The sequence below is a fragment of the Saimiri boliviensis genome, chromosome 1 (assembly GCF_048565385.1).
Source record: "Saimiri boliviensis isolate mSaiBol1 chromosome 1, mSaiBol1.pri, whole genome shotgun sequence".
In the NCBI taxonomy this organism is placed as follows: domain Eukaryota; kingdom Metazoa; phylum Chordata; class Mammalia; order Primates; family Cebidae; genus Saimiri; species Saimiri boliviensis.
In genome coordinates this window covers 229,510,703-229,530,313 of record NC_133449.1, presented here as the reverse complement: position 1 = coordinate 229,530,313, position 19,611 = coordinate 229,510,703, and the positions used below count along the sequence as shown (strand labels likewise).

Here is a 19,611-nt window from a genome sequence, read left to right as displayed (position 1 = left end):
AGTTTGGAACATCCATTTTCTATGAACTTAAAACGCATAGTAAAAAGCACTGCTAAGACAGACACTAATAAAGATCTGTTTACTACTTGGCATCTTCATGAACAGTTGTGTTAGTATGATATACAAATCAAGGAATGTGTCTTTTCCTTTTTTCTTTTTTCTTGAAGGTGATATGTAAACATGAAACAAAGAATGTATAATCAGAACTGAAAGTTCTTACGTGAATTCTGTGTCCAGATAGAGTGGCGTTAGGAGTTATTTGCAGCTCTTCTGATCAATCTGGAAAAGCTTGAGGGAGGAAGAGAGAAGATTTAGGAATTGTACAGAATTAAAGGCGGGTACAGTTAACATAGAATACCACTTTGAAGAAGTTTGTGTAGGGGAATAATAATAGTAATACTAATAAATTGCTATTACTAGGTGGGAAATGGTTCTAAACATATATTTATTATATTATTATTTATATTTATAATTCCGTTTACATAATTGCCATCTGATGTGTTGTATATTATGCCCATTTTACCAGTGAAGCACAGGAAGAGGGGAAGTAATGTGCTCCAAGATCACATAGCTAATAAGAGTAGTATTTCAGATAGTTTTGACTGCAGAATTCACACTTAAACTGTGACACTTTACTTTAATGTATCCGAATATAAGTCCAGGCAACAAGTATAAAAAGGTAGGAGCTTTCATTTATGTAAAGATGAGGAAAGATTAAAGACAATGAGATGCAGTATATAAATAGACTGTAAATGTTATTTAATGGTTATTCTAGAATTATGTATGCAGTATATAATGTTATTCTAGAGTTAATGTTATTCTAGAGTTAATGGTTATTCTAGAGTTATGTATGCAGTACATAGACTGTGAATGTTATTCTATGGTTTAATGGTTATTCTAGAGTTCTTTTTAAGATGTTGCAATAACAATAGCTAATGTTTAGTGAGAATTTAGTATCCTGTAGTAAGCTGAGTGATTCCCATGGATTTCAGTTAATCCACATAATAACTTCTGTCAAGCTTAAGGAATTTGTGTGCATGAAATTTGTCCATGGCATTCTATAGCTAGATTGTGGAAGAGTTGGAATTCACATTCAAGCTGGACTCCAAAACTACATTCTTAGTTGTTAGACTGTATTGACATTGTTTATTATGTTATGTAAATTAGGGACTGTGGGATGTTTGTGGTGGGGGAAAATAATTCACAGAAGAAAGATATTTTTCTCCCATGTATAGGATTAGAGCATCTGGATACAAATACCTTGAAAATCACCGGCTTTGTTGAACAAAAACAAGAGAGTAGATGTGTAGTTTGCATCTTAATTTAATATTAAAGGAAACTAGTCTGCTGGGTCAGATGATGCTGATGCTTGGAAAGAGGTTTCAAAACTTCACCATATAGCACATTTGTAATTTCAAATGAGATATTTTCAGAAATTTTACTGTAGGTATCACAGCCAAGAATGTAGTCATGGTAATAAACTAGATGCTGTATAAAAGGATTATGGCAGTTGTTAAAAATATCTATAAGGATTTCTTCTGAACTTTTAGATAATCATTTAAACAGTTATTTTTTCTTTTTCTTTTCTTTCTTATTTTTCTTTTGAGACAGAGTCTCACTCTGTTGCCCAGGCTGGAGTGCAGTGGTGCAATCTCGGCTCACTGCAACGTCTGCTTCCTGGGTTCAAGGGATTCTCCTGCCTCAGCCTCCTGAGTAGCTGGGATTCCAGGTGCTTGCCACTGTGCCCACCTAATTTTTTTTTACTATTATTATTTTTAATAGAGATGGGGTTTCAACATATTGGCCAGGCTGGTCTTCAACTCCTGATCTCAAGTGATCCACCCACCTCAGCCTCCCAAAGTACTAGGATTATATGTGTGAGCCACCGTGCCTGGCCAAAAGTTCTTTTTTCTGAAAGACAGAACATTAAGTGACTGTTAAGGGATGCCTGAGTATATGGTATAAATGTTACATAAGTTTTATATGGTCATTTAAAAATTACGATTTCTCATTCAGGTGCGGTGGCTCATGTGTGTAATCCCAGTACTTCAAGAGGTCAAGGAGGGGAGATCACTTGAGGCCAGAAGTTTGAAACCAGTCTGGGCAACATGGCAAAACCCATTCTCTACTAAAAATGCAAAAATTAGCCGGGCTTGGTGGCGCATGCCTGTAGTCCCAGCTACTTCAGAGGCTGAGGCACAGGAATCGCTTGAACCAGGGAGGCGGAGGTTGCAGTGAGCTGAGATTGTACCACTGCACTCCATCCTCTATTGTCTCAAAAAAAAAAAAATTACTATTTTTCTTACCTACTTTACTTACACCTTGCTGCTGAAATACTTCTGTTTTAATTTTTACTTTTCGTGGGTACATGATAGGTTTGTATATTTATAGGGTATGTGAGATATTTTGATATAGGCATACAGTACATAGTAATCGCAAAAGGGCGAATGGGGTATCCATCACCTCAAGCATTTATCCTTTGCATTATAAACAATCCAGTTACCCTATTTTAGTTATTTTTTAATGTATAATTAAATTATCATTGACCACAGTCACCCAGTTGTGTTACTAAATATATGTCTTACTTGTTCTGTTTTCTTGTACTCATTAACCATCCCCACTTCCCCCTCTCCCTGCCACTGCCCTTCCCAGCCCCTGGTAACCATCATTCTAGTCTATCTGCATGAGTTCAGTTGTTTTTATTTTTAGATCCCACAGATAGCTGAGAAGATGTGAAGTTTGTCTTTCTGTGCCTGGCTTATTTCACTTAATGTCTTCCAGTTCCATCCATGATGTTGCAAATGACAGGATCACATTCTTTTGTATGGCTCAATAGTACTCTGTTGTGTATAAGTAACACGTTTTCTTTATCCATTCCTCTGTTGATGGACACTTAAGTTGTTTCTAAATCTTGGCTATTGGGAATAGTGTTAGAATAAACATGGGAGTGCAGATCTCTGTTCGGTATCCTGATTTTCTTTCATTTGGGTATATGCCTAAGAATGGGATTGCTGGATCATATGGTAGTTCTACTTTTAGTTTTGGGGAAACCTCCAAACTGTTCTTCATAATGGTTGTACTAATTTACATTCCCACCAGCAGGGTATGAGGTTTCCTTGCCAGCATTCACTGTTGCCTGTCTTTTGGATAAAAGCCATTTTAAGTGGTGTGAGATGATACCTCATTGTAGTTTTGATTTGCCTTTGTCCGATGATCAGTGATGTTAAGCACCTTTGCATATACCTGTTTGCTCTTTGTATGCCTTCTTTTGAGAAATGCCTGTTGAGCTCTTCTGTCCATGTTTTAATCAGATTATTAGATTTTTTCTTATAGAGTTGTTGGAGCTCTTTATACATTCTGGCCATTAATCCCTTGTGAGATGAATAGTTAGCAAATATTTTCTGCTATTCTGTGGGTTGTCTCTTTACTTTGTTGATTGCTTGCTTTGCTATGCAGAAGATTCTTAACTTGATGTGATCCCATTTGTCCATTTGCTTTGGTTGCCTGTGCTTATGGGGTATTACTCAAGAAACCTTTGCCCAAACCAATGTCCTGGAGAGTTTCCCCAATGTTTTCTTGTGGTGGTTTCATAATTTGAGGTCTTAGATTGAAGTCTTCAATCCATTTTGGTTTGATTTTTGCATATGTCAAGAGATAAGGGTTTTAGTTTCATTCTTCTGCATGTGGATATATAGTTTTCCCAGCACTATTTATTGAAGAGACTGTGCTTTCCCTAGTGTATGTTCTTGCACCGTTGTTGAAAATGAGTTCACTGTAGACGTATGGATTTATTTTGGCGTTCTTTATTCTGTTCCAATGGTCTATGTGTCTGTTTTTACGCCAGTCCCGTGCTGGTTTGGTTGCAGCTTTACTGAATTTGTTATCGTTTTAAGATTGAGATACCTACAAGATATTCAAGTGGAGATATTGAGTAGACAGTTGGACATATAAGCCTGGAGTCAGGGGAGAGGTCACAGTGCTAAATATTTGGGAGTTGTCACCAGGTAGATGGTATTTAAAGCTATGAAACACTTTGAGAAAAAAAACCAAGGGAGTGAATATGTAGATGGAAAAGAGAAAAAGGACCAAAGGTTACATCCTTGGATACTCCAGTGTTGAGAAGTTTACAGGAAATACAGGGGGTAAAGGGATATGAGCTGCAGCCTACCCTTGCTCAGGTGATCCTTCCACCTCAGCCTCCTGAGTAGCTGGGACTATAGGTGCTTGCCACCACGCTTGATAATTTTTTGATTTTTAGTAGAGACATTTGAAACAATAGAGCATTCTTTCTGTTTGGAGTCTCTACTAATAGAACTGCAATACATGAGAGATCTAAAACATTTTACTGTACCTGATACTAAGTATTTCCATTTGACAACCCACTTATTTTTCAAAAGCTCAAATCCTTATATATATATATTGTAAAAGTAAAGTTGTTTTTATAAAATATTTACAAACTACTCTTGATCAGAACAAAATAAATTATACTTTCATGGTGCTTTACATGGATCAGAATTCACAAGATGCAAGATTTTTCATGCTTATTTAATATAGAAATTAATCAAATTTCTATAAACAAATGCCTTACAAGACCCATGATTATATTCTTACAGATTCTCTTTCTGATAAATACAGGAGAAGTATAGGGTCAGTGTTGGAAAGTCCCAAGCTATAGTCTTTCTCTGCTTGGTTAAATGGTAGAGAAAGCTAAATGCTGCTCAAAAAATGGTATCAGTTGTTCCTTAAATTTAGTTTTCTCTTGTATACAAGCTGGGTAGTCCTATGTTTTAAAATGTTCCTTGAAAAAAGAAAATACTCGTGACAATTGTTAGAAAAACCTTTTTTAAAAATGTGAAGTTAATGTATACTAAAGACTGAACAATTCACCTTCAGGCCTGCTTATGAAATTGTTTAACTTGAATAAAGTTTTACTCTTAACAGCTGCATCTGATATACAGCAATAAACTATATTTTCATAGAGTATTAATTTTGCTTTCCTAATACATCATATCCTTTCTTTTTTTTTCTTTTTGAGACAGAGTTTCGCTCTTACCCAGGCTGGAGTGCAATGGCGCCATCTCAGCTCACGGCAACCTCTGCCTCCTGGGTTCAGGCAATTCTCCTGCCTCAGCCTCCTGACTAGCTGGGATTACAGGCACGAGCCACCATGCCCAGCTAATGTTTTGTATTTTTAGTAGAGACGGGGTTTCACCATGTTGACCAGGATGGTCTCGATCTCTTGACCTCGTGATCCACCCGCCTCGGCCTCCCAAAGTGCTGGGATTACAGGCTTGAGCCACCGCGCCCGGCCTAATATCCTTGCTTCTATTGGAAAATTTCAAAATTTCTCCCAAATCATACAAATAAAGATGTACATGAACAAAAATTATTTAATAATAACAGAAGACAATGCTAGAAGATTACTTCTCCCTTAACAAATAAAAGATTGTTACTACGTAGTTAACTATGACCATAGTTGTTATTTTGTTTACTTGTACTTTCTTTTTTTTGAGATGCACTCTCACTCTTTCATCAGGCTGGAATGCAGTGGCACAATCTCAGCTGACTGCAACCTCTGCCTCTTGGGTTCAAGTGATTCCCCTGCCCTAGCCTCCCAAGTAGTGTGCCACCACGCCTGGCTCATTTTTTGTATTTTAGTAGAGACGGGGTTTCACCACGTTGGCCAGAATGGTCTTGATCTCCTGACCTAGTGATCTGCCCTCGTTGGCCTCCCAGAGTGCTGGAGTTACAGGTGTGAGCCACCGCGCCTGGCTCGTACTTCCTTATTTTTCCAGTTACTTTATTTTTTCAATAAATTCATGTTGAAATCCTGGTATGTACCATGCACCTAGGTGAAGAGTGTAAAAAATAGATAAATATCCAGTATCTTGGAGCTTTCATCCTACTTGAGGGAGACACAATGAAGAATGATATAATAAATAGTAAATGTAAGAAACAAATTCTTAGAAGACGATAAACGTTATGGAGAAAAAAATAGAGGAGGGAAATAGGGGTTGTGGTGCTGAGGGTAGGGCACAGGTTTCAGTATTCCACAAGAAAATTGGGGTAGGCCTTACTACTGATACAATAAAAATAATAAGGGAATTATGAAAATAGTTAACATGGTTACTGTTTTTCTTCTTATAGCTGGAATAGTCAAATGATTTCAGTTCGTGAAGCCAAAGCCATTCCAAGGCCTGATGGTATTGAATGGAGAAATAAATACATCTGTGTAGAAGGTAGTTTTCTGTTTGCCTTCCAGTTATCATCATGGTACTAAGAGAATTACTTGAGTAATTTCAGCTGTGTTTCAGTTAAAAGTAATACATTTATATCTGAAGTGATTTCTAAGTCTCTTAATTTAAAAATTTTAATTTTTTAAATCATTGATGGGGAGGGAGGGGAAGGGAGGGAGGGATAACATGGGAAGAAATGCCAGATATAGTATATACCTAAAGTAAAATAAATTAATTTTTAAAAATCATTGAAATTTTTTAGTTGTAAGAAATAATAAACATAAATTTAGGCATTCACCCTTTCTAGTTGGTAAGATTTGGGCTGTCTTTATCCCTCTTACTTGTGGTTAATAGACAATTTCGTGACTTATGGATGGAAGAAATCTTTATATATGATTCTTATGTTGACCTGAGTTATTTTGTATTCTTTTATACTTAAAATATTATTACTTAATGCAGGTTGCACTTTTATAACTAGAACTTGATTGTGCTTTAAAAATTAAATGATCTGAAGAAATTTTCTTCTCTAAAATTAATTTACATGTAGTTGAATATCCTTGACTTCACTGGACAGAATTGTTCTCAATAGTTGCTAAATTGAAGACCTTTGTAAATTTAGAGGTAAAAAAGTGTAAGTAGTTGAGAATCAGCATATGTAGAAAACAACAAATTTCAGGTATTTTAATCTTGAATCATATGCAGTATTTGAAGAGTTTGTGAATATGAAATTAAATCTGCTTTGGTGTGTTAATAAATTGCACTGGGTGAACATTATTTTAGTTACTTGTATTCTAATGAATACTAAACACTGTTATAAATTGCAATGATGATGTAATCCAGTATAATCTGGCATATGACCTTACTCTGTTAAGGAAAAGAAACCCCACAGTACTGTGATAGTTAACTCCTTTTTAACATAGCCTTTCTAAGCAATAAAAAATAAGCATAAAGGAGTATTTAAAATTATGGGCCGGCATAGATTATATGAGAAATCTAAAGTTTAACCTTTCTATCAGATTGCCTGTTCTTTCACACTTTTTCTAGTTCTTTCCCCTTAGTTACCTTTCCTCTTACCAGCAACTTCATTCTTTCTCTTTCCAGGCCTTCCCTTTCAGCTCTAAGGCATACACAGATCTTCTCATTCTCAAAAAATACTCTTGATTTGGTCCTACTAGTTCTTCTATGCATTTTTCCTCCCTTTTCTGCGCTAAAATTCTTAACTTCTAGTAATTTTTACCTACTGCTGGCATGATTTTAGTCACTTCATCTCGTTCCTGATGCCTTTAGTTATCCTTGTCTTCTCATTATTTTCAGTTTCCTTGTACTCTTCTGGTTTGTTCCTATCTCTCTATATGGATTCTTCTCTTTTGTGGGTGAAGGGTGAGTGGGATGGTGGTGTGATCATGGAAGGTATATATATTGGAGAAGCACATACATAAAAACCATTCCTTTGTTTTTTTCCCTGTCTTCTCTGTTTGCTATTCTCTTTTTCTGCCTAATTTCTCATGCAAGTTAATTCACTCTATCTTTTTTCTAAACCATCCACTCGGGCCATAACTCCCTGTACTGTCTTTTGTTTTCTCCAGTATTGAACCTCTACCTTAAAAGGACAAATCAGCTTTTAAGTTTAAATTTAAAGTTAACCTTTCTATGATATTTAATGTTGACTGCCTCTCTTAGATATAATGCTTTTTTCTTTTTGATGACTTTTTATTATTTTCTTAAGGGTAGGTCTTTGCCCTTCTGTCATTTTTCAGAAATCTTATCCACATTTATGATTTAGACTTAATACACCTGTGCTGATGACTTTGATTTTTAATCACCCTTTCCCTTGAATTCTACCTACCTTATTAGGTAGTTCATAGCTATATTAAGCTTTTCTATATATATAAATCTAATAAATATATTAGGCTGACCCATCTGAAATTGAAATTTTTATAGGTCAGAAACTGTCACATATTGACAGTGTCAAACCTAAAAAAGAAACTGTAGCTCTCATTTTAATATTTTTTTTACATGTGCATTTAACATTACAGAACCATTTGATGGAACAAATACAGCCAGAGCAGTGCACGAAAAGCAGAAATTTGACATGATCAAGGATCAATTTTTAAAGGTAAACAATGCATTAGATCAACCCTAGAAACAGTAGTACACCAGTATGCTTTAAGAAGGAAACAAAATATATGTAATAGGATAGAATAGTCCTGGTTTCTCTTTGTGAATCTACTAATCTAGCACAATAGAGAACTTATTGTTTGAATTTAGGTGAACTTTTCTTTCAAAGAGATCAGGCTCTGTTTTTATTCACATTGCTTTCACTTTCATAGAAATAAGCATTTTCTTTTTTTTTTTTTTTTTTTTTTTTGAGATGGAATTTCACTCCTGTTGCCCAGGCTGGAGTGCAGTGGTACAGTCTCAGCAACCTTCACCTCCCAGGTTCAAGGGATTCTCTTGCCTCAGCCTCCAAAGTAGCTGGGATTATAGACCTGTGCCAGGTTTTGTTTGTTTTCTTGTTTTCATAGAGACAGGATTTCAACATGTTGGTCAGGCTAGTCTTGAACTCCTCACCTCAGGTGATTCACCCACCTGGGCCTCCCAAAGTGTTGGGATTACAGGCGTGAGCCACCGTGTCACACCCTAATAAGCATTTTCATAGTCACCTTATTAAATTTCCAAAACGAGTAAATAAAACCTAATGGACTCTTTGACCTCCTTGGTATATCAGGGAATTTATTGTGGCGTTAAAAGGAAGCTGGTGTCTAATTCATGCTTTTTCTTCTGTATATCCCACTGTCACAGGAATTAGAGTGCCATTTTATCTTTGTTTATATTTTGGACAGTTAAAAAAATTTATGTCTGTGTCCATAGTATGAATTTATTCATCAGTGATGTTGCTAGATGTGGTCCTTATCTTCAAGGACTTCCACAACATATTTTAGAAATGCACTGATGTATGTAGTGAGACTTGGAGGGGAGGGAAAGCTTTATGGAAGAAAAAGATGAAAGAACTGCAGAGATCATTTTAGAAGCATCTTTTTTTTTTTTTTTTTTTTTTTTTTCTTTTTTTTGAGACAGAGTCTTGCTCTGTCACCCAGGCTGGAGTGCAATGGCACAATCTTGGCTCACTGCAAAGTCCACCTCTCAGGTTCAAGCGATTCTCCTTCCTCAGCATCATGAGTAGCTGGGATTATAGGCACCTGCTATCACGCCTGGCTAATTTTAGTATTTTTAATAGAGATGAGGTTTCACCATGTTGGCCAGGTTGGTTTTGAACTCCTGACCACAGGTGATCTACCCATCTTGCCTCCCAAAGTGCTGGGATTATAGGCGTGAGCCACTGTCCCCAGCTGAGGCATACTTTTTCATTATCTAAACATATAAGTAGACATTATTTTAATGATAAGTGAAAATGCAAGTATTGAGGCATGAGTATCACTGGAGCCCAGGAGTTCAAGGCTACAGTGGGCTATTATCAAGTTGTTGTACTTCAAGCCTAGACGACAGAGTGAGACCCACCTCTACGTACGTACATACATACATACATACATACATACAAATAATGGTCATGTGCAGTGGTTAACACCTGTAATCCGAACACTTTGGGAGGCCAAGGCAGGAAGATTGCTTAAGGCCAGGAGTTTAAGACCAGCCTGGGCGACACATAGCAAGACATAGTTCACACACACACACACACACACAAAAACAAACTTCCCCACCCCACCCCATTCCTGGGTACACTGGTGCTCATCTGTGTCTTAGCTACTGGGGAGGCTGACTGGGGAGGATGGCCTTGCGCCTAGGAGGTTGATGCTGCAGTGAACTGTGATTGTGCCACTGTACTCCAGCCTGAGCAATAGAAAGAGACCCAGTTTCAGATAGATAGATAGATAGATAGATAGATAGATAGATAGATAGATAGATAGATAGATGGTTAGATAGATAGATGGTTAGATGATTGATTGATTGATAGATAGATAGATATATAGATAGATAGATAGATTAGATAGTATTCTGTTACAAGCTATCCTTCAAATGAGGCTTTCTTAATTTGGGAACCAGAAAAGAAATCCTAACTTTAAAACAGATATCCAAGAGAGAATATTTATGTCTATCAGATTAAATTGAGAAGTCAAAAATAGCTTTGCTACATTGCTGTTCTTATTGATGAGTGAGCTTTCATTTAGGATTGTTTAGTTGTAAAACCAGTAGTTTTAGTCAATTGAATAACTGAAGTGAGACTAGAATACAAAGATCTGCAGTCACCAAGTAGCCAGATTTTTAGCTTGTGAAAAAGTTTCTTTTCTTCTCCTTATAAATTCAAATCACTGTTCTTTTCCAGAGGCATACATGAAGTACCTTATTGTAAATTTACTCTCTCCTTCATAAATACTATTTTTTTTTAGACAGGGTCTTGCTCTGTCACCAGACTCATGCAGCCTCAACCTCCCAGGCTCAATGATCTTCCCACCTCAGCCTCCTGATTGCTGAGTATGGTGCCATACCCAGCTAATTTTTGTATTTTTTGTACAGACAGGGTTTCACCATGTTGCCCAGACTGATCTTGAGCTCCTGGGCTCAAGTGATCTGCCTACCTCAGCCTCCCAGAGTTCTGGAATTATAGGCGTGAGACACCGTACCCAGCCTCATAAATATTTTCAATGGAAAAAGCTAATAAAGATGTAAGACAGTCAGTCAAATAATAGAAATAATCCTCTCCTCTCAAATCCAAAGGTTTTGTCTTAATTACCTTGCTATTTTAAATTGAATTAACTCATGAATAAATACTAATATTGTCAGTTGTATATTTCAGTACCACCTATGTGCCCATTTCTTTAATAATGAATTGGAACCATAAAAGTATAGAGTTTTAAAATAACATTTTCTTTTCTTATACTTTGTTAAAAACTTGGAAAATAAAAACTCAGAGAACCAGACTGGGCAATACAGTGAGACCTTGTCTCTATAAAAAATTTTTAAAGTTATCTGAATATGGTGGTACACACCTGTAATCCCATCTACTCAGGAGGCTGAGGTGGGAGGGTATCTTGAGCCTGGGAGGCGGAGGTTGTAGTGAACCAAGATTGTACCACTGCACTCCAGGTTGGGCAGCAGAGCAAGACCCTATCTCAGAAAAAGAAAAGACTTGAAGAAAAAAATTATTCAAAATGTTATACCTAAAGAGAACCGCTGTTAACATTCTTTTAAACTCTTAGTCTTTTGTTCTGCCTAAATTTTAGGTTTTAAGAATGATTTTTCTTTCTCTCCCAGTCATGGCACAGATTGAAAAACAAGAGAGATTTGAACAGTATACTACCTGTAAGAGCTGCTATCCAGAAAAGATAACTGGCCTCTGTTTCTTGATAAGTTATTCCAAGAAATAAAGAACAATAGTTTCATCATAATACATTATGTTTACCTGCATCATAGTTTCTTTTTTCATAGTTCTTGTTTTCATGTTTTATTTTTAAAAAGACATACAAAGATTGCATATTTTATTATGACATTTCCTAATAAAACCCTTTGATTTAAAAATGTATTTTTGAAAATGTTTACATTGATGATTAGTAATATTATGGGATGAATTTTCAGGTGATCAGATAAAATATATTTTGGGAAATTACCTGAACAAATAAAAAGTTTTTGATATAACCTTAATTAATGGTACCACATGCTAATCCTGAACAGATGTGTAGAATTTTGGAAACGATCTAATTCATACATGCTTATATTAGATAGTTTGTTGTCTAAGTCTGTTCTAGTAAAGTGAAGATTCAAGTCAGTTGTTCAGTTACTTGAAGCAAAACAAAATCTTTCACTTCAGTGACATCACTGCAGAGTCATGAAATACTGAACAATTGCCTTAAGTCTTTGCTTGACTCACTAGGATAGACTGAGGCTTTGGGTGTGTCTGTATTAGCATTTTACTAGTACTTCACAGGCTTTTGATGTACTCTTGAGATCGCTTTAAAATTTTGTATTGAAAGAACAATACATTTTGCACTGTAGTAATAGGAGTACTAACTCTTAGAGAATTGTTTCGAAGAATCAGTTCAGTGTAGATGTTTTGAAAAGATTGTTTCCTGTGCTTTATGATAGCTTAGTGCGATGTGCACTTCGCTTTACTTGCTGTTTTCCTGCTCTATTTTCTCTGTGACGTGAAGCAACAGAAACTGAGAGATCAAAGTTAAGATTATATCCTGTTTGTAGTATCAGATATTTTTCTGTGTACAATTATAGGACTATAATCTAAACTGGAATTTTTAGGCAGTAAGCCACTACAAAATGTTTTAGATAAGACACAATAAAATTATTATAAATAAAAGCTTAGTGTTTGTAAAAAATCTCTTTTTAGTATTTTTTCACATGGAAGAAGTAGTGGTGGCTGCTAAAAAAAAAAAAGCTACAGTGTTTATTAAGGTTGTTTTTGATGTGTGTAAATATTTGTAAATTGGTCAGTGCCTGTAAATTTAAATATAAAAAGTAATCTTGAAAACACTTTTTAACTTTTTCAAAAGGACTGTGTCCAACATTTTTTAGACCTACTGTAGTACAGTTTGTACCTCTAACTTTTTTTTCCCAGACCAAATGCGAAAACTTTTGCTTTTCTTTGACTTATAAAAAGTGCACATTTTCATTTTCTTTAAGTTCAAATTTTTGTATGATGTCAAATGCAATAAAATTTATATATGGACATTGTTGAGGTGTTTTTTGTTTTGTTTTTTCTGTGAAAGTCTTTGCTTTTGAGATGAGACCGAGGCTATAGTTATCATCTAGAATTGAACTAAATCTGCTTACTATGCTTGATTATTTAGATAGTACAGAGAATCTTGGAATCAAGTTCATTTGTGGTTAAGCAAGCTAACCACATCAATATCTTATGTCTCTGGCATTATGAGGAATGCAAGTTTATACATATTAATTTTTTAGATATCCTGCTGTGTAAAACTTTTTATGCAACTGAGCTTTTCATATTTTGGGGGGAAATTTACTCTACACTGTGCATCTCTTAATCAAAATGTGCTGAGTAAATATTCTAGTGATGACTGGGTCATCATTGTAAGCATTGGTCATGGTACTGTTTGGTAATACTGTGCAACTTTCAGGGATGGGTAAGTGTGTAGGCGCTATGTCTCTACGGTATTATGACATTTTGTAATAAAACCCAGGATTTGCCATGGTGTGGACTCCTTCACTGTCACTGTTTTCTCAGTTTTCAATGTCCCCACCCTTACTACTGTTTCTTTTCACTTGCTTTATTGTGATAAATAGATCAAGAAGTCACTAAATTTAGACTCAATTCTAAATCAGTGGACCGAGGCCTAAAATTATGCACATGTGACTGGCCAAATATGTCGGATAAGTCAACTGATCATATTTAATATATGAGAGAATTTTTTAGACTCTTATTTTTCATCTCAATTATTTGTGTGGTGAGTACGAAATTATTTTGTTTGTGTTCATCTGTCCATTTCTGTGTATAGTCCCTCAGTATATGTGAGGGATTGGTTCCAGGCACTCCCGTCCTCTTCAGATACCAAAATCCACAGATGCTCAAGTCTCTTATATAAAATGGTGTAGTATTTGCATATATCCTACACACATTTTCCTGTATACTTTAAAGCATCCCTAAATTACCTGATACATAATGCAATGTAAATGCTATGTAAGTAGTTGTTTTACTGTATTACTTAGGGAATAATAATGAGAAGGAAAAAGTCCATACATGTTCAGTACAGATGCCATCATTCTTCCTTCCTTTTCCTACCCCCTCCCAAATATTTTTCATACTTGGTTGAATTCACAAATACTACCCATGGATACAGAGGGCTGACTGTATTTGCATATGTTGTTAAAGTGGTGTTTAAAATGTGCAATCTGTTCTACAATTCTAAATTTTGGATTGATTTGAACTAGGATCTTTGCAAATAAATCTTATAGGCATTAATGTTTGTAAGAAAATTTTAATTAAATGACGAAAAGAACATAGAATGGCTCCCTGTGGTTTTGATTAGTGTTTAACAGATTCCCATAGCTGCAACTGAATTCCTTTTGTCCTGGATGAGCCTGGTCATTTGAGACTGCTGATGGTAAAGTCTAGATGGTGTTAAGAAAATAAATATTGCTGATGCTAAACCTGGTTTAGTGAGCTGGGGAAATCTGGACTCTGCTGTTTTCCCTCCTTATGCCCCACTAGCTGATGTTTCTGTACTCACTCTCAACGATTTACAGTTCATTATCTACAGACATAATGTATGCATATCAGCTAGTGTAACTGGTGAATAATCCCCAACCTACAGTCTTATCTAACAACTCTGACTTGCTATAATTAAAAATAAATGTTCACTCTTCTAGCCATCACATCATTCTCATGAAATGAATATCTTCTTGTATTGTAAAGATACCGCAGCTTGTACATAGTCAGCAGGTCTGGTTTTGTTCTCTTCAGGGAGCATTCATTATACATACCTGCTATGTGCTAGGTACTTGGCTAGTGTGTAGGCTTGTAAGGGATGGGGGTGGGGGGGAGAATGGTGAGACAAAGAAGAGTAGTAAACTTACAAAGTCCACTGGGGAAGGAGATAGAAACATAATTTGAATATAGGATGATGTGGGAACCTGCAAGAGAGATACTGAGTTTAACTTCGGCATTTCAGAGAAAGGTGGTGATCTTGAGTTAAGGATATCCCGGTAAAAATGGGACGAACCTTTGTGGCAGAAGGAATTGTGTAAAGACACAGTGGAGTGACTTGATATAATGTTGGGAACTCCTGACTTTTAAAGAGAGCAGACAAGCTAGATGCGGTGGGTTACACCTGTCATTCCAGCACTTGGGAGGCTGAGGTGGGTGGATCACCCGAGGTCAGGAGTTCGAGACTAGCCTAGTTAACATGGTGAAACCGTATCTACTAAAAATACAAAAAGTAGCCGGGCGTGGTGGCAGGTGCCTGTAATCCCGGGTACTTGGGAGGCTGAGGCAGGAGAATCGCTTGAACCAGGAGATGGAAGTTGCAGTGAACCGAGATCTCGCCATTGTACTCCAGCGTGGGCGACAAGAGCAAGACTCCACTCAGAAAATAAAGAGAGTAGACAGGTAAAACATGGCCAGTTAGGCAACCATTACCTTTGTGAGGATATTGGGCTTCAGTCTTTGAGCAGGGAGAAACGTTGAGGGCTTTTAACCATAACTTGATCCAAGGAAGGGTTTAGGGCATTTGGACCAGTTTAGACAAAACGGCTTTTGGCTAATGTGGGGGAAATTGCTCCTCCTCAAGGTTTAAGATGAGTGGAGATAAAGTTTCCTGGCTCAATAACGGGCACCATTGACTGAGCAAGAAAATACACAGTATATTGACTTGTGATATAAAGGGAGCCGGGACTGAACAATGATTGGAAACTCGGCTTTTGGGCAGGGCACACCTAGCTTTGCTTCTCATTGGGTCCGTTTACTAGCAATGAGAGATAGCTGCTGGTGCTGTTAGGAGCCTCAGTTTTCTCATCTGGGAAACCAGCACTAACAGTAAAAACTTCTCCAGGTGCCACTGCAGAATCGAGGTAATGAAAGGGAGATCCTTAGCAGAGTGCCTGGGAGCAAGTGCCCTGCTCAGGATGTAGTTATTGTTTGGGATAAAGGGTCCAAAAAGTAGCTCAACTCAAATGAGAAGACTCACTCTGGAGGAAATAGAGACGGGGCTAGGGTGCCTTTCCTTCTTTGAACCCCCTAGTGCAGCCGGAGGCCGTGCCCCTTAAAAACTGATCAGTTGTCCAAAAGGCCCGCCAGGGATTTGGCGAAACTGGGGTGGGGGAGGGCTCGGTAAAGAGGAGAAGCTGAGCTCGGGCCCCAAGAGCTCGGTGGCGAAACTTTGACGCCTTCTATTTAAAGTCGCGGGGCTCACCCGCCCCCGGCGCCGGGAACCTGAGCCGCCCCCGTAAGGGCAGGGCTGGGGAGGGCAGGGGCCAGAGCAGTCGGAGGGAGAACACCAGGCGCGGCGCGGGCGGCACCGGCTCCGGCCCCGGCCCGGGAGAGGCGATGGCCAGCAGCGAGAGCAACTACACTGGCGAGAGCTTCCTCGGCTCCGAGGGGGACGAGGAGGCCACCCGGGAGCTGGAGACCGAGGAGGAGACGGAGGGCGAGGAGGACGAGACGGCGGCGGAGTCGGAGGAGGAGCCGGACGCCAGGTAGCGCGAGCCTCCGTCCTCGGCCCAGGGCCTGCAGGGCCGCTGGCCGCGCCCTTGCCTTTTGCTTTAAGTTTTTCAGCTCTGGGGTTCGTTTCCCTCGAGTTAGGCACTTTGTATCTGGGTGCACTGCCGTTTAAAACAACTTGAAGGTGAAGGTGCTGGCTGTCAGCTGGAGTGACAGGCCCGCCTGCAGCAGAGTTCATTACCCCCGCCCCCAGCTCCTTGTGACTCGCTCCCCTTGTTTATTCCTGAGGATTTACTTAGGGTCCTGCCTAACTGCAGAAATGTGCTGGAACGCGTACATCTGGCCCAAGGCACAGGAACCATCGCGAAAGCTTGCTCTAGAGGAGAAGGGGATGGGGTGAAAGTGAAGGCCACTGGGTACCTTCCAATGAATGGCGGTCTCCTCTGGGGCCTAGCAACGGGCTAGGCTGCAATAAGGGGACCTTATTTTGATACATAAATAAGGCCCATAAATTCTTTGAGGGAAAAGAAGCATGAGTTTCAACCCCTGTTCCTCAAGTCCTGCTGCTTTTTTCCTGGTCCCAAAGATCAGTGTTTCAGTGAATGTGAATGCGATGAAGTAATACTATGTAAAAAGATGCTCCTCCCACCCGTCGATCTCCCACCCTCTGTCCCTTTCTTAAGAAAGTCCTAAAATGAGAATAATAGAAATCACCCAATCTCTATTTGGATTTCTTTCTACCTTCGCTTGTTCTGATTATGGGTTTTTGGTTGTTTTCCTGACTGTGTGTCAATCCGTGATGTCTCCTCCTCAATCTGTTGGTAACAGTAGAGGCTTTGAAGGTGGCAGATGCGTGTGTACCACCTCAGAACCCCCAGCTAACCTAATCAAAGCCAGCAGCGCCGATGTTGAAGAACTAGCCAGAGTGGCATTGAGGAGGATGGATGGTCAGTCAGATAAAAAGTCCTGAGTGTAAGCCACGTTTACCAAGCAACTACCAAGTGGGAAGCAGGCACAGCCCCTGCCTTCAAGGACTTCGTGGAAAAAGTTAGTTTCCCTAACTTCTTCCCCTATATGGGGAAAAGTTTCCCTAACATGGCGAGTGTGAGACTTTATAGAGGTAGAGGGGAGGACTATGGGTACTGTGCAAGGGCAGAAGAGGGAGTGTTGCCCTGGAGCTGCCTTCAAGAGGTGGGCAGGAACTGCAAACAGGAAGAGCAGAGGAGAAGGCCTCTGTAGGAAGTAGATCAGGAAGCAGGGGACCTGTGATCCCTTGGCAGTTGAGAAGGGGAAGTCTGTCCACCGCAGCTTTTATAACCTTTTCCTTACTCTTGTCTGGTTTCCTCCTATCCTTGCCTAACTACAATTTACTACGAATAGAATCTGAAAATTCGTTTACCCTAAAATGTGAGCAGCTGACAATTTACCACTTGGCGTTGCATGGCCCTTTGACAAAGGTCAAGACCTTCAGAAAAGGATGTGATTTGTCTGCAGTCAACTTCAGGCTGCTCTGACTACAGACAGTAAGGTGGACACCAGGGAAAGATGTCACAATAAATAGAGTGGAGGGAAACGTGAGGCAATAGGGTTTTGGGTGATGGAGGCCTGGAAAAAGCATCCACTTTTTTATTCTTTATTGGATGACAAGGGTAACACGAACGAAGTCAGCAAAACTTCTGGCTTTAGGAAAAATGTTGACAAAGAGTCAAACTCTGTAAAGTATTTGGAGAGATTTATTCCAAGCCAAATATGAGGGACCAGTGGCCTATGACACAGCCCTCAGGAGATCCTGAGAACATGGGTGGTTGGGTATAGCTTAATTTTACACATTTTAGGGAGACTCAAGACATCAATCAGATACGTGTAAGATATACATTGGTTTGGTCCAGAAAGGGGAAAACTGGAAGGCAGTGGGAGCTTTTAGGTTATAGGTAGATATAAATTTTTTTCTGATTAACAGTTGGTTTAAAGAGTTAAAGTTATTCTCTAAAGACCTGGAATCAGTGGAAAGGAATGTGTGGGTTATGATAAGGGGATGTTGAGACCAAAGTTTTGTCATGCAGATGAAGTCTCCAGGTAGCCAGCTTGAGAAAGAATAGATTGGAAATATTTCTTATTAGACTTAAAGAGTTGTTCTATCAGTAATTCCAAAAGGGAGAGAGGGGTGTAATGAGGCATGGTCCGTCTCCCCACCCCACCATCATGGGCTGAGTGAGTTTTTCAGGTTAGCTTTGGAATGCTCTTGCTGAGCAGAGGGGTCCATTCAGATGGTCAGGGGGCTTAGAATTTTATTTTTGGTTTACAAACCTTTATTTTTAAAAATTCAAAAGGCACAAAATAATCTGTAAACTTTACCCTTTCAGGTATAATGTACATAATTATCTACAGTTACCTTTCTGAATTGAGGAAAAATCCCCTTTAATTATAAAATGCTTTTGTAGTGCAGGAAAGCTCATCATTTACATATACCAACATGTATATTGGATGAGAAAACTGCCCTTCTGATATATCAGCCAGTGGTATGAATGTGACATGTGACATCAAGAGGCCTGACCGTGAATCCTATTAGTTGTTCCATCATGGGCAGATTCTGTCCTCTTTGAGCCCAATTTTCTCATCTGTAAAATAATGAAAATTCCTAATTCATAAGGTTGTCATAAGGATTGCATAAATTATGGGAATGTGTGTAGGAGTGCTTGGTTCTTAGTAGGTTCCCATTAAGTTTTAGTTTCTTTTATTCCATCAGATGAATCATTATTAGCAGGAAACCTCTACCATCTGCCCACCATTCATCCATGAAGGGAGAGATGGTCTCAGCTTTCAGTATAAATAATGATCTTATTTCACTTTGACTTACCTGTATTCATTCATTCACTAAACATTCACAGAGTACCTACTATTAATATTTGCCATAGACAATGCAAGGTGCTGGGGATACAAAAATAAGAATCCATTACTGTCCTCATGTTCACATTCTAGTTGGAGAAACAGAAAAACCTAATTAGGTCGTTAGTTGTTAGAAGAAAGTTAAGGAAGAAAAGGTCTGTATGAAGCACCTCAAAGTCTTTGGATCCATACTCTCTGGAAGGGTTGGAGAAGACTGCATCATTGGAGCAGTGTTTTGGATCATAATAAGGTGCCTCTCAGTGCTCGTAGTTTCTGGATATGAAAAAAGATTTTATGTTGCTAAAACTTTACAGAATAACTTTTGTGAAAGGCAGATTATAAAAT

The 19,611-nt window shown here is 38.5% G+C and overlaps 2 protein-coding genes across 6 annotated transcripts in view; both read left to right on the top strand.

Annotated features, from left to right (window-relative positions):
* Window positions 1–12,937, top strand: part of TENT2 (terminal nucleotidyltransferase 2) — a 62,562-nt gene extending 49,625 nt beyond the window's left edge. For 4 of the 5 annotated variants that reach the window (XM_074384338.1, XM_010340879.3, XM_010340874.3 and 1 more), the window contains exons 14-16: window positions 6,148–6,239; window positions 8,273–8,352; window positions 11,508–12,937. In XM_074384338.1, coding sequence (XP_074240439.1) covers window positions 6,148–6,239; window positions 8,273–8,352; window positions 11,508–11,582 — 247 coding nt within the window. In that variant the 3' untranslated portion in view covers window positions 11,583–12,937. Of the gene's footprint in view, window positions 1–167; window positions 335–6,147; window positions 6,240–8,272; window positions 8,353–11,507 lie in introns of those variants that run through there. The other variant, XR_012513411.1, reaches the window with a different exon arrangement.
* Window positions 12,938–16,183: 3,246 nt separating this feature from the next.
* The window catches only part of CMYA5 (cardiomyopathy associated 5), a 104,530-nt gene continuing 101,102 nt past the window's right edge, over window positions 16,184–19,611 (top strand). The window contains exon 1 of the mRNA XM_074384321.1: window positions 16,184–16,415. Within this exon, the coding sequence (XP_074240422.1) occupies window positions 16,267–16,415 (149 nt within the window). The 5' untranslated portion in view covers window positions 16,184–16,266. The remainder of the gene's footprint in view (window positions 16,416–19,611) is intronic.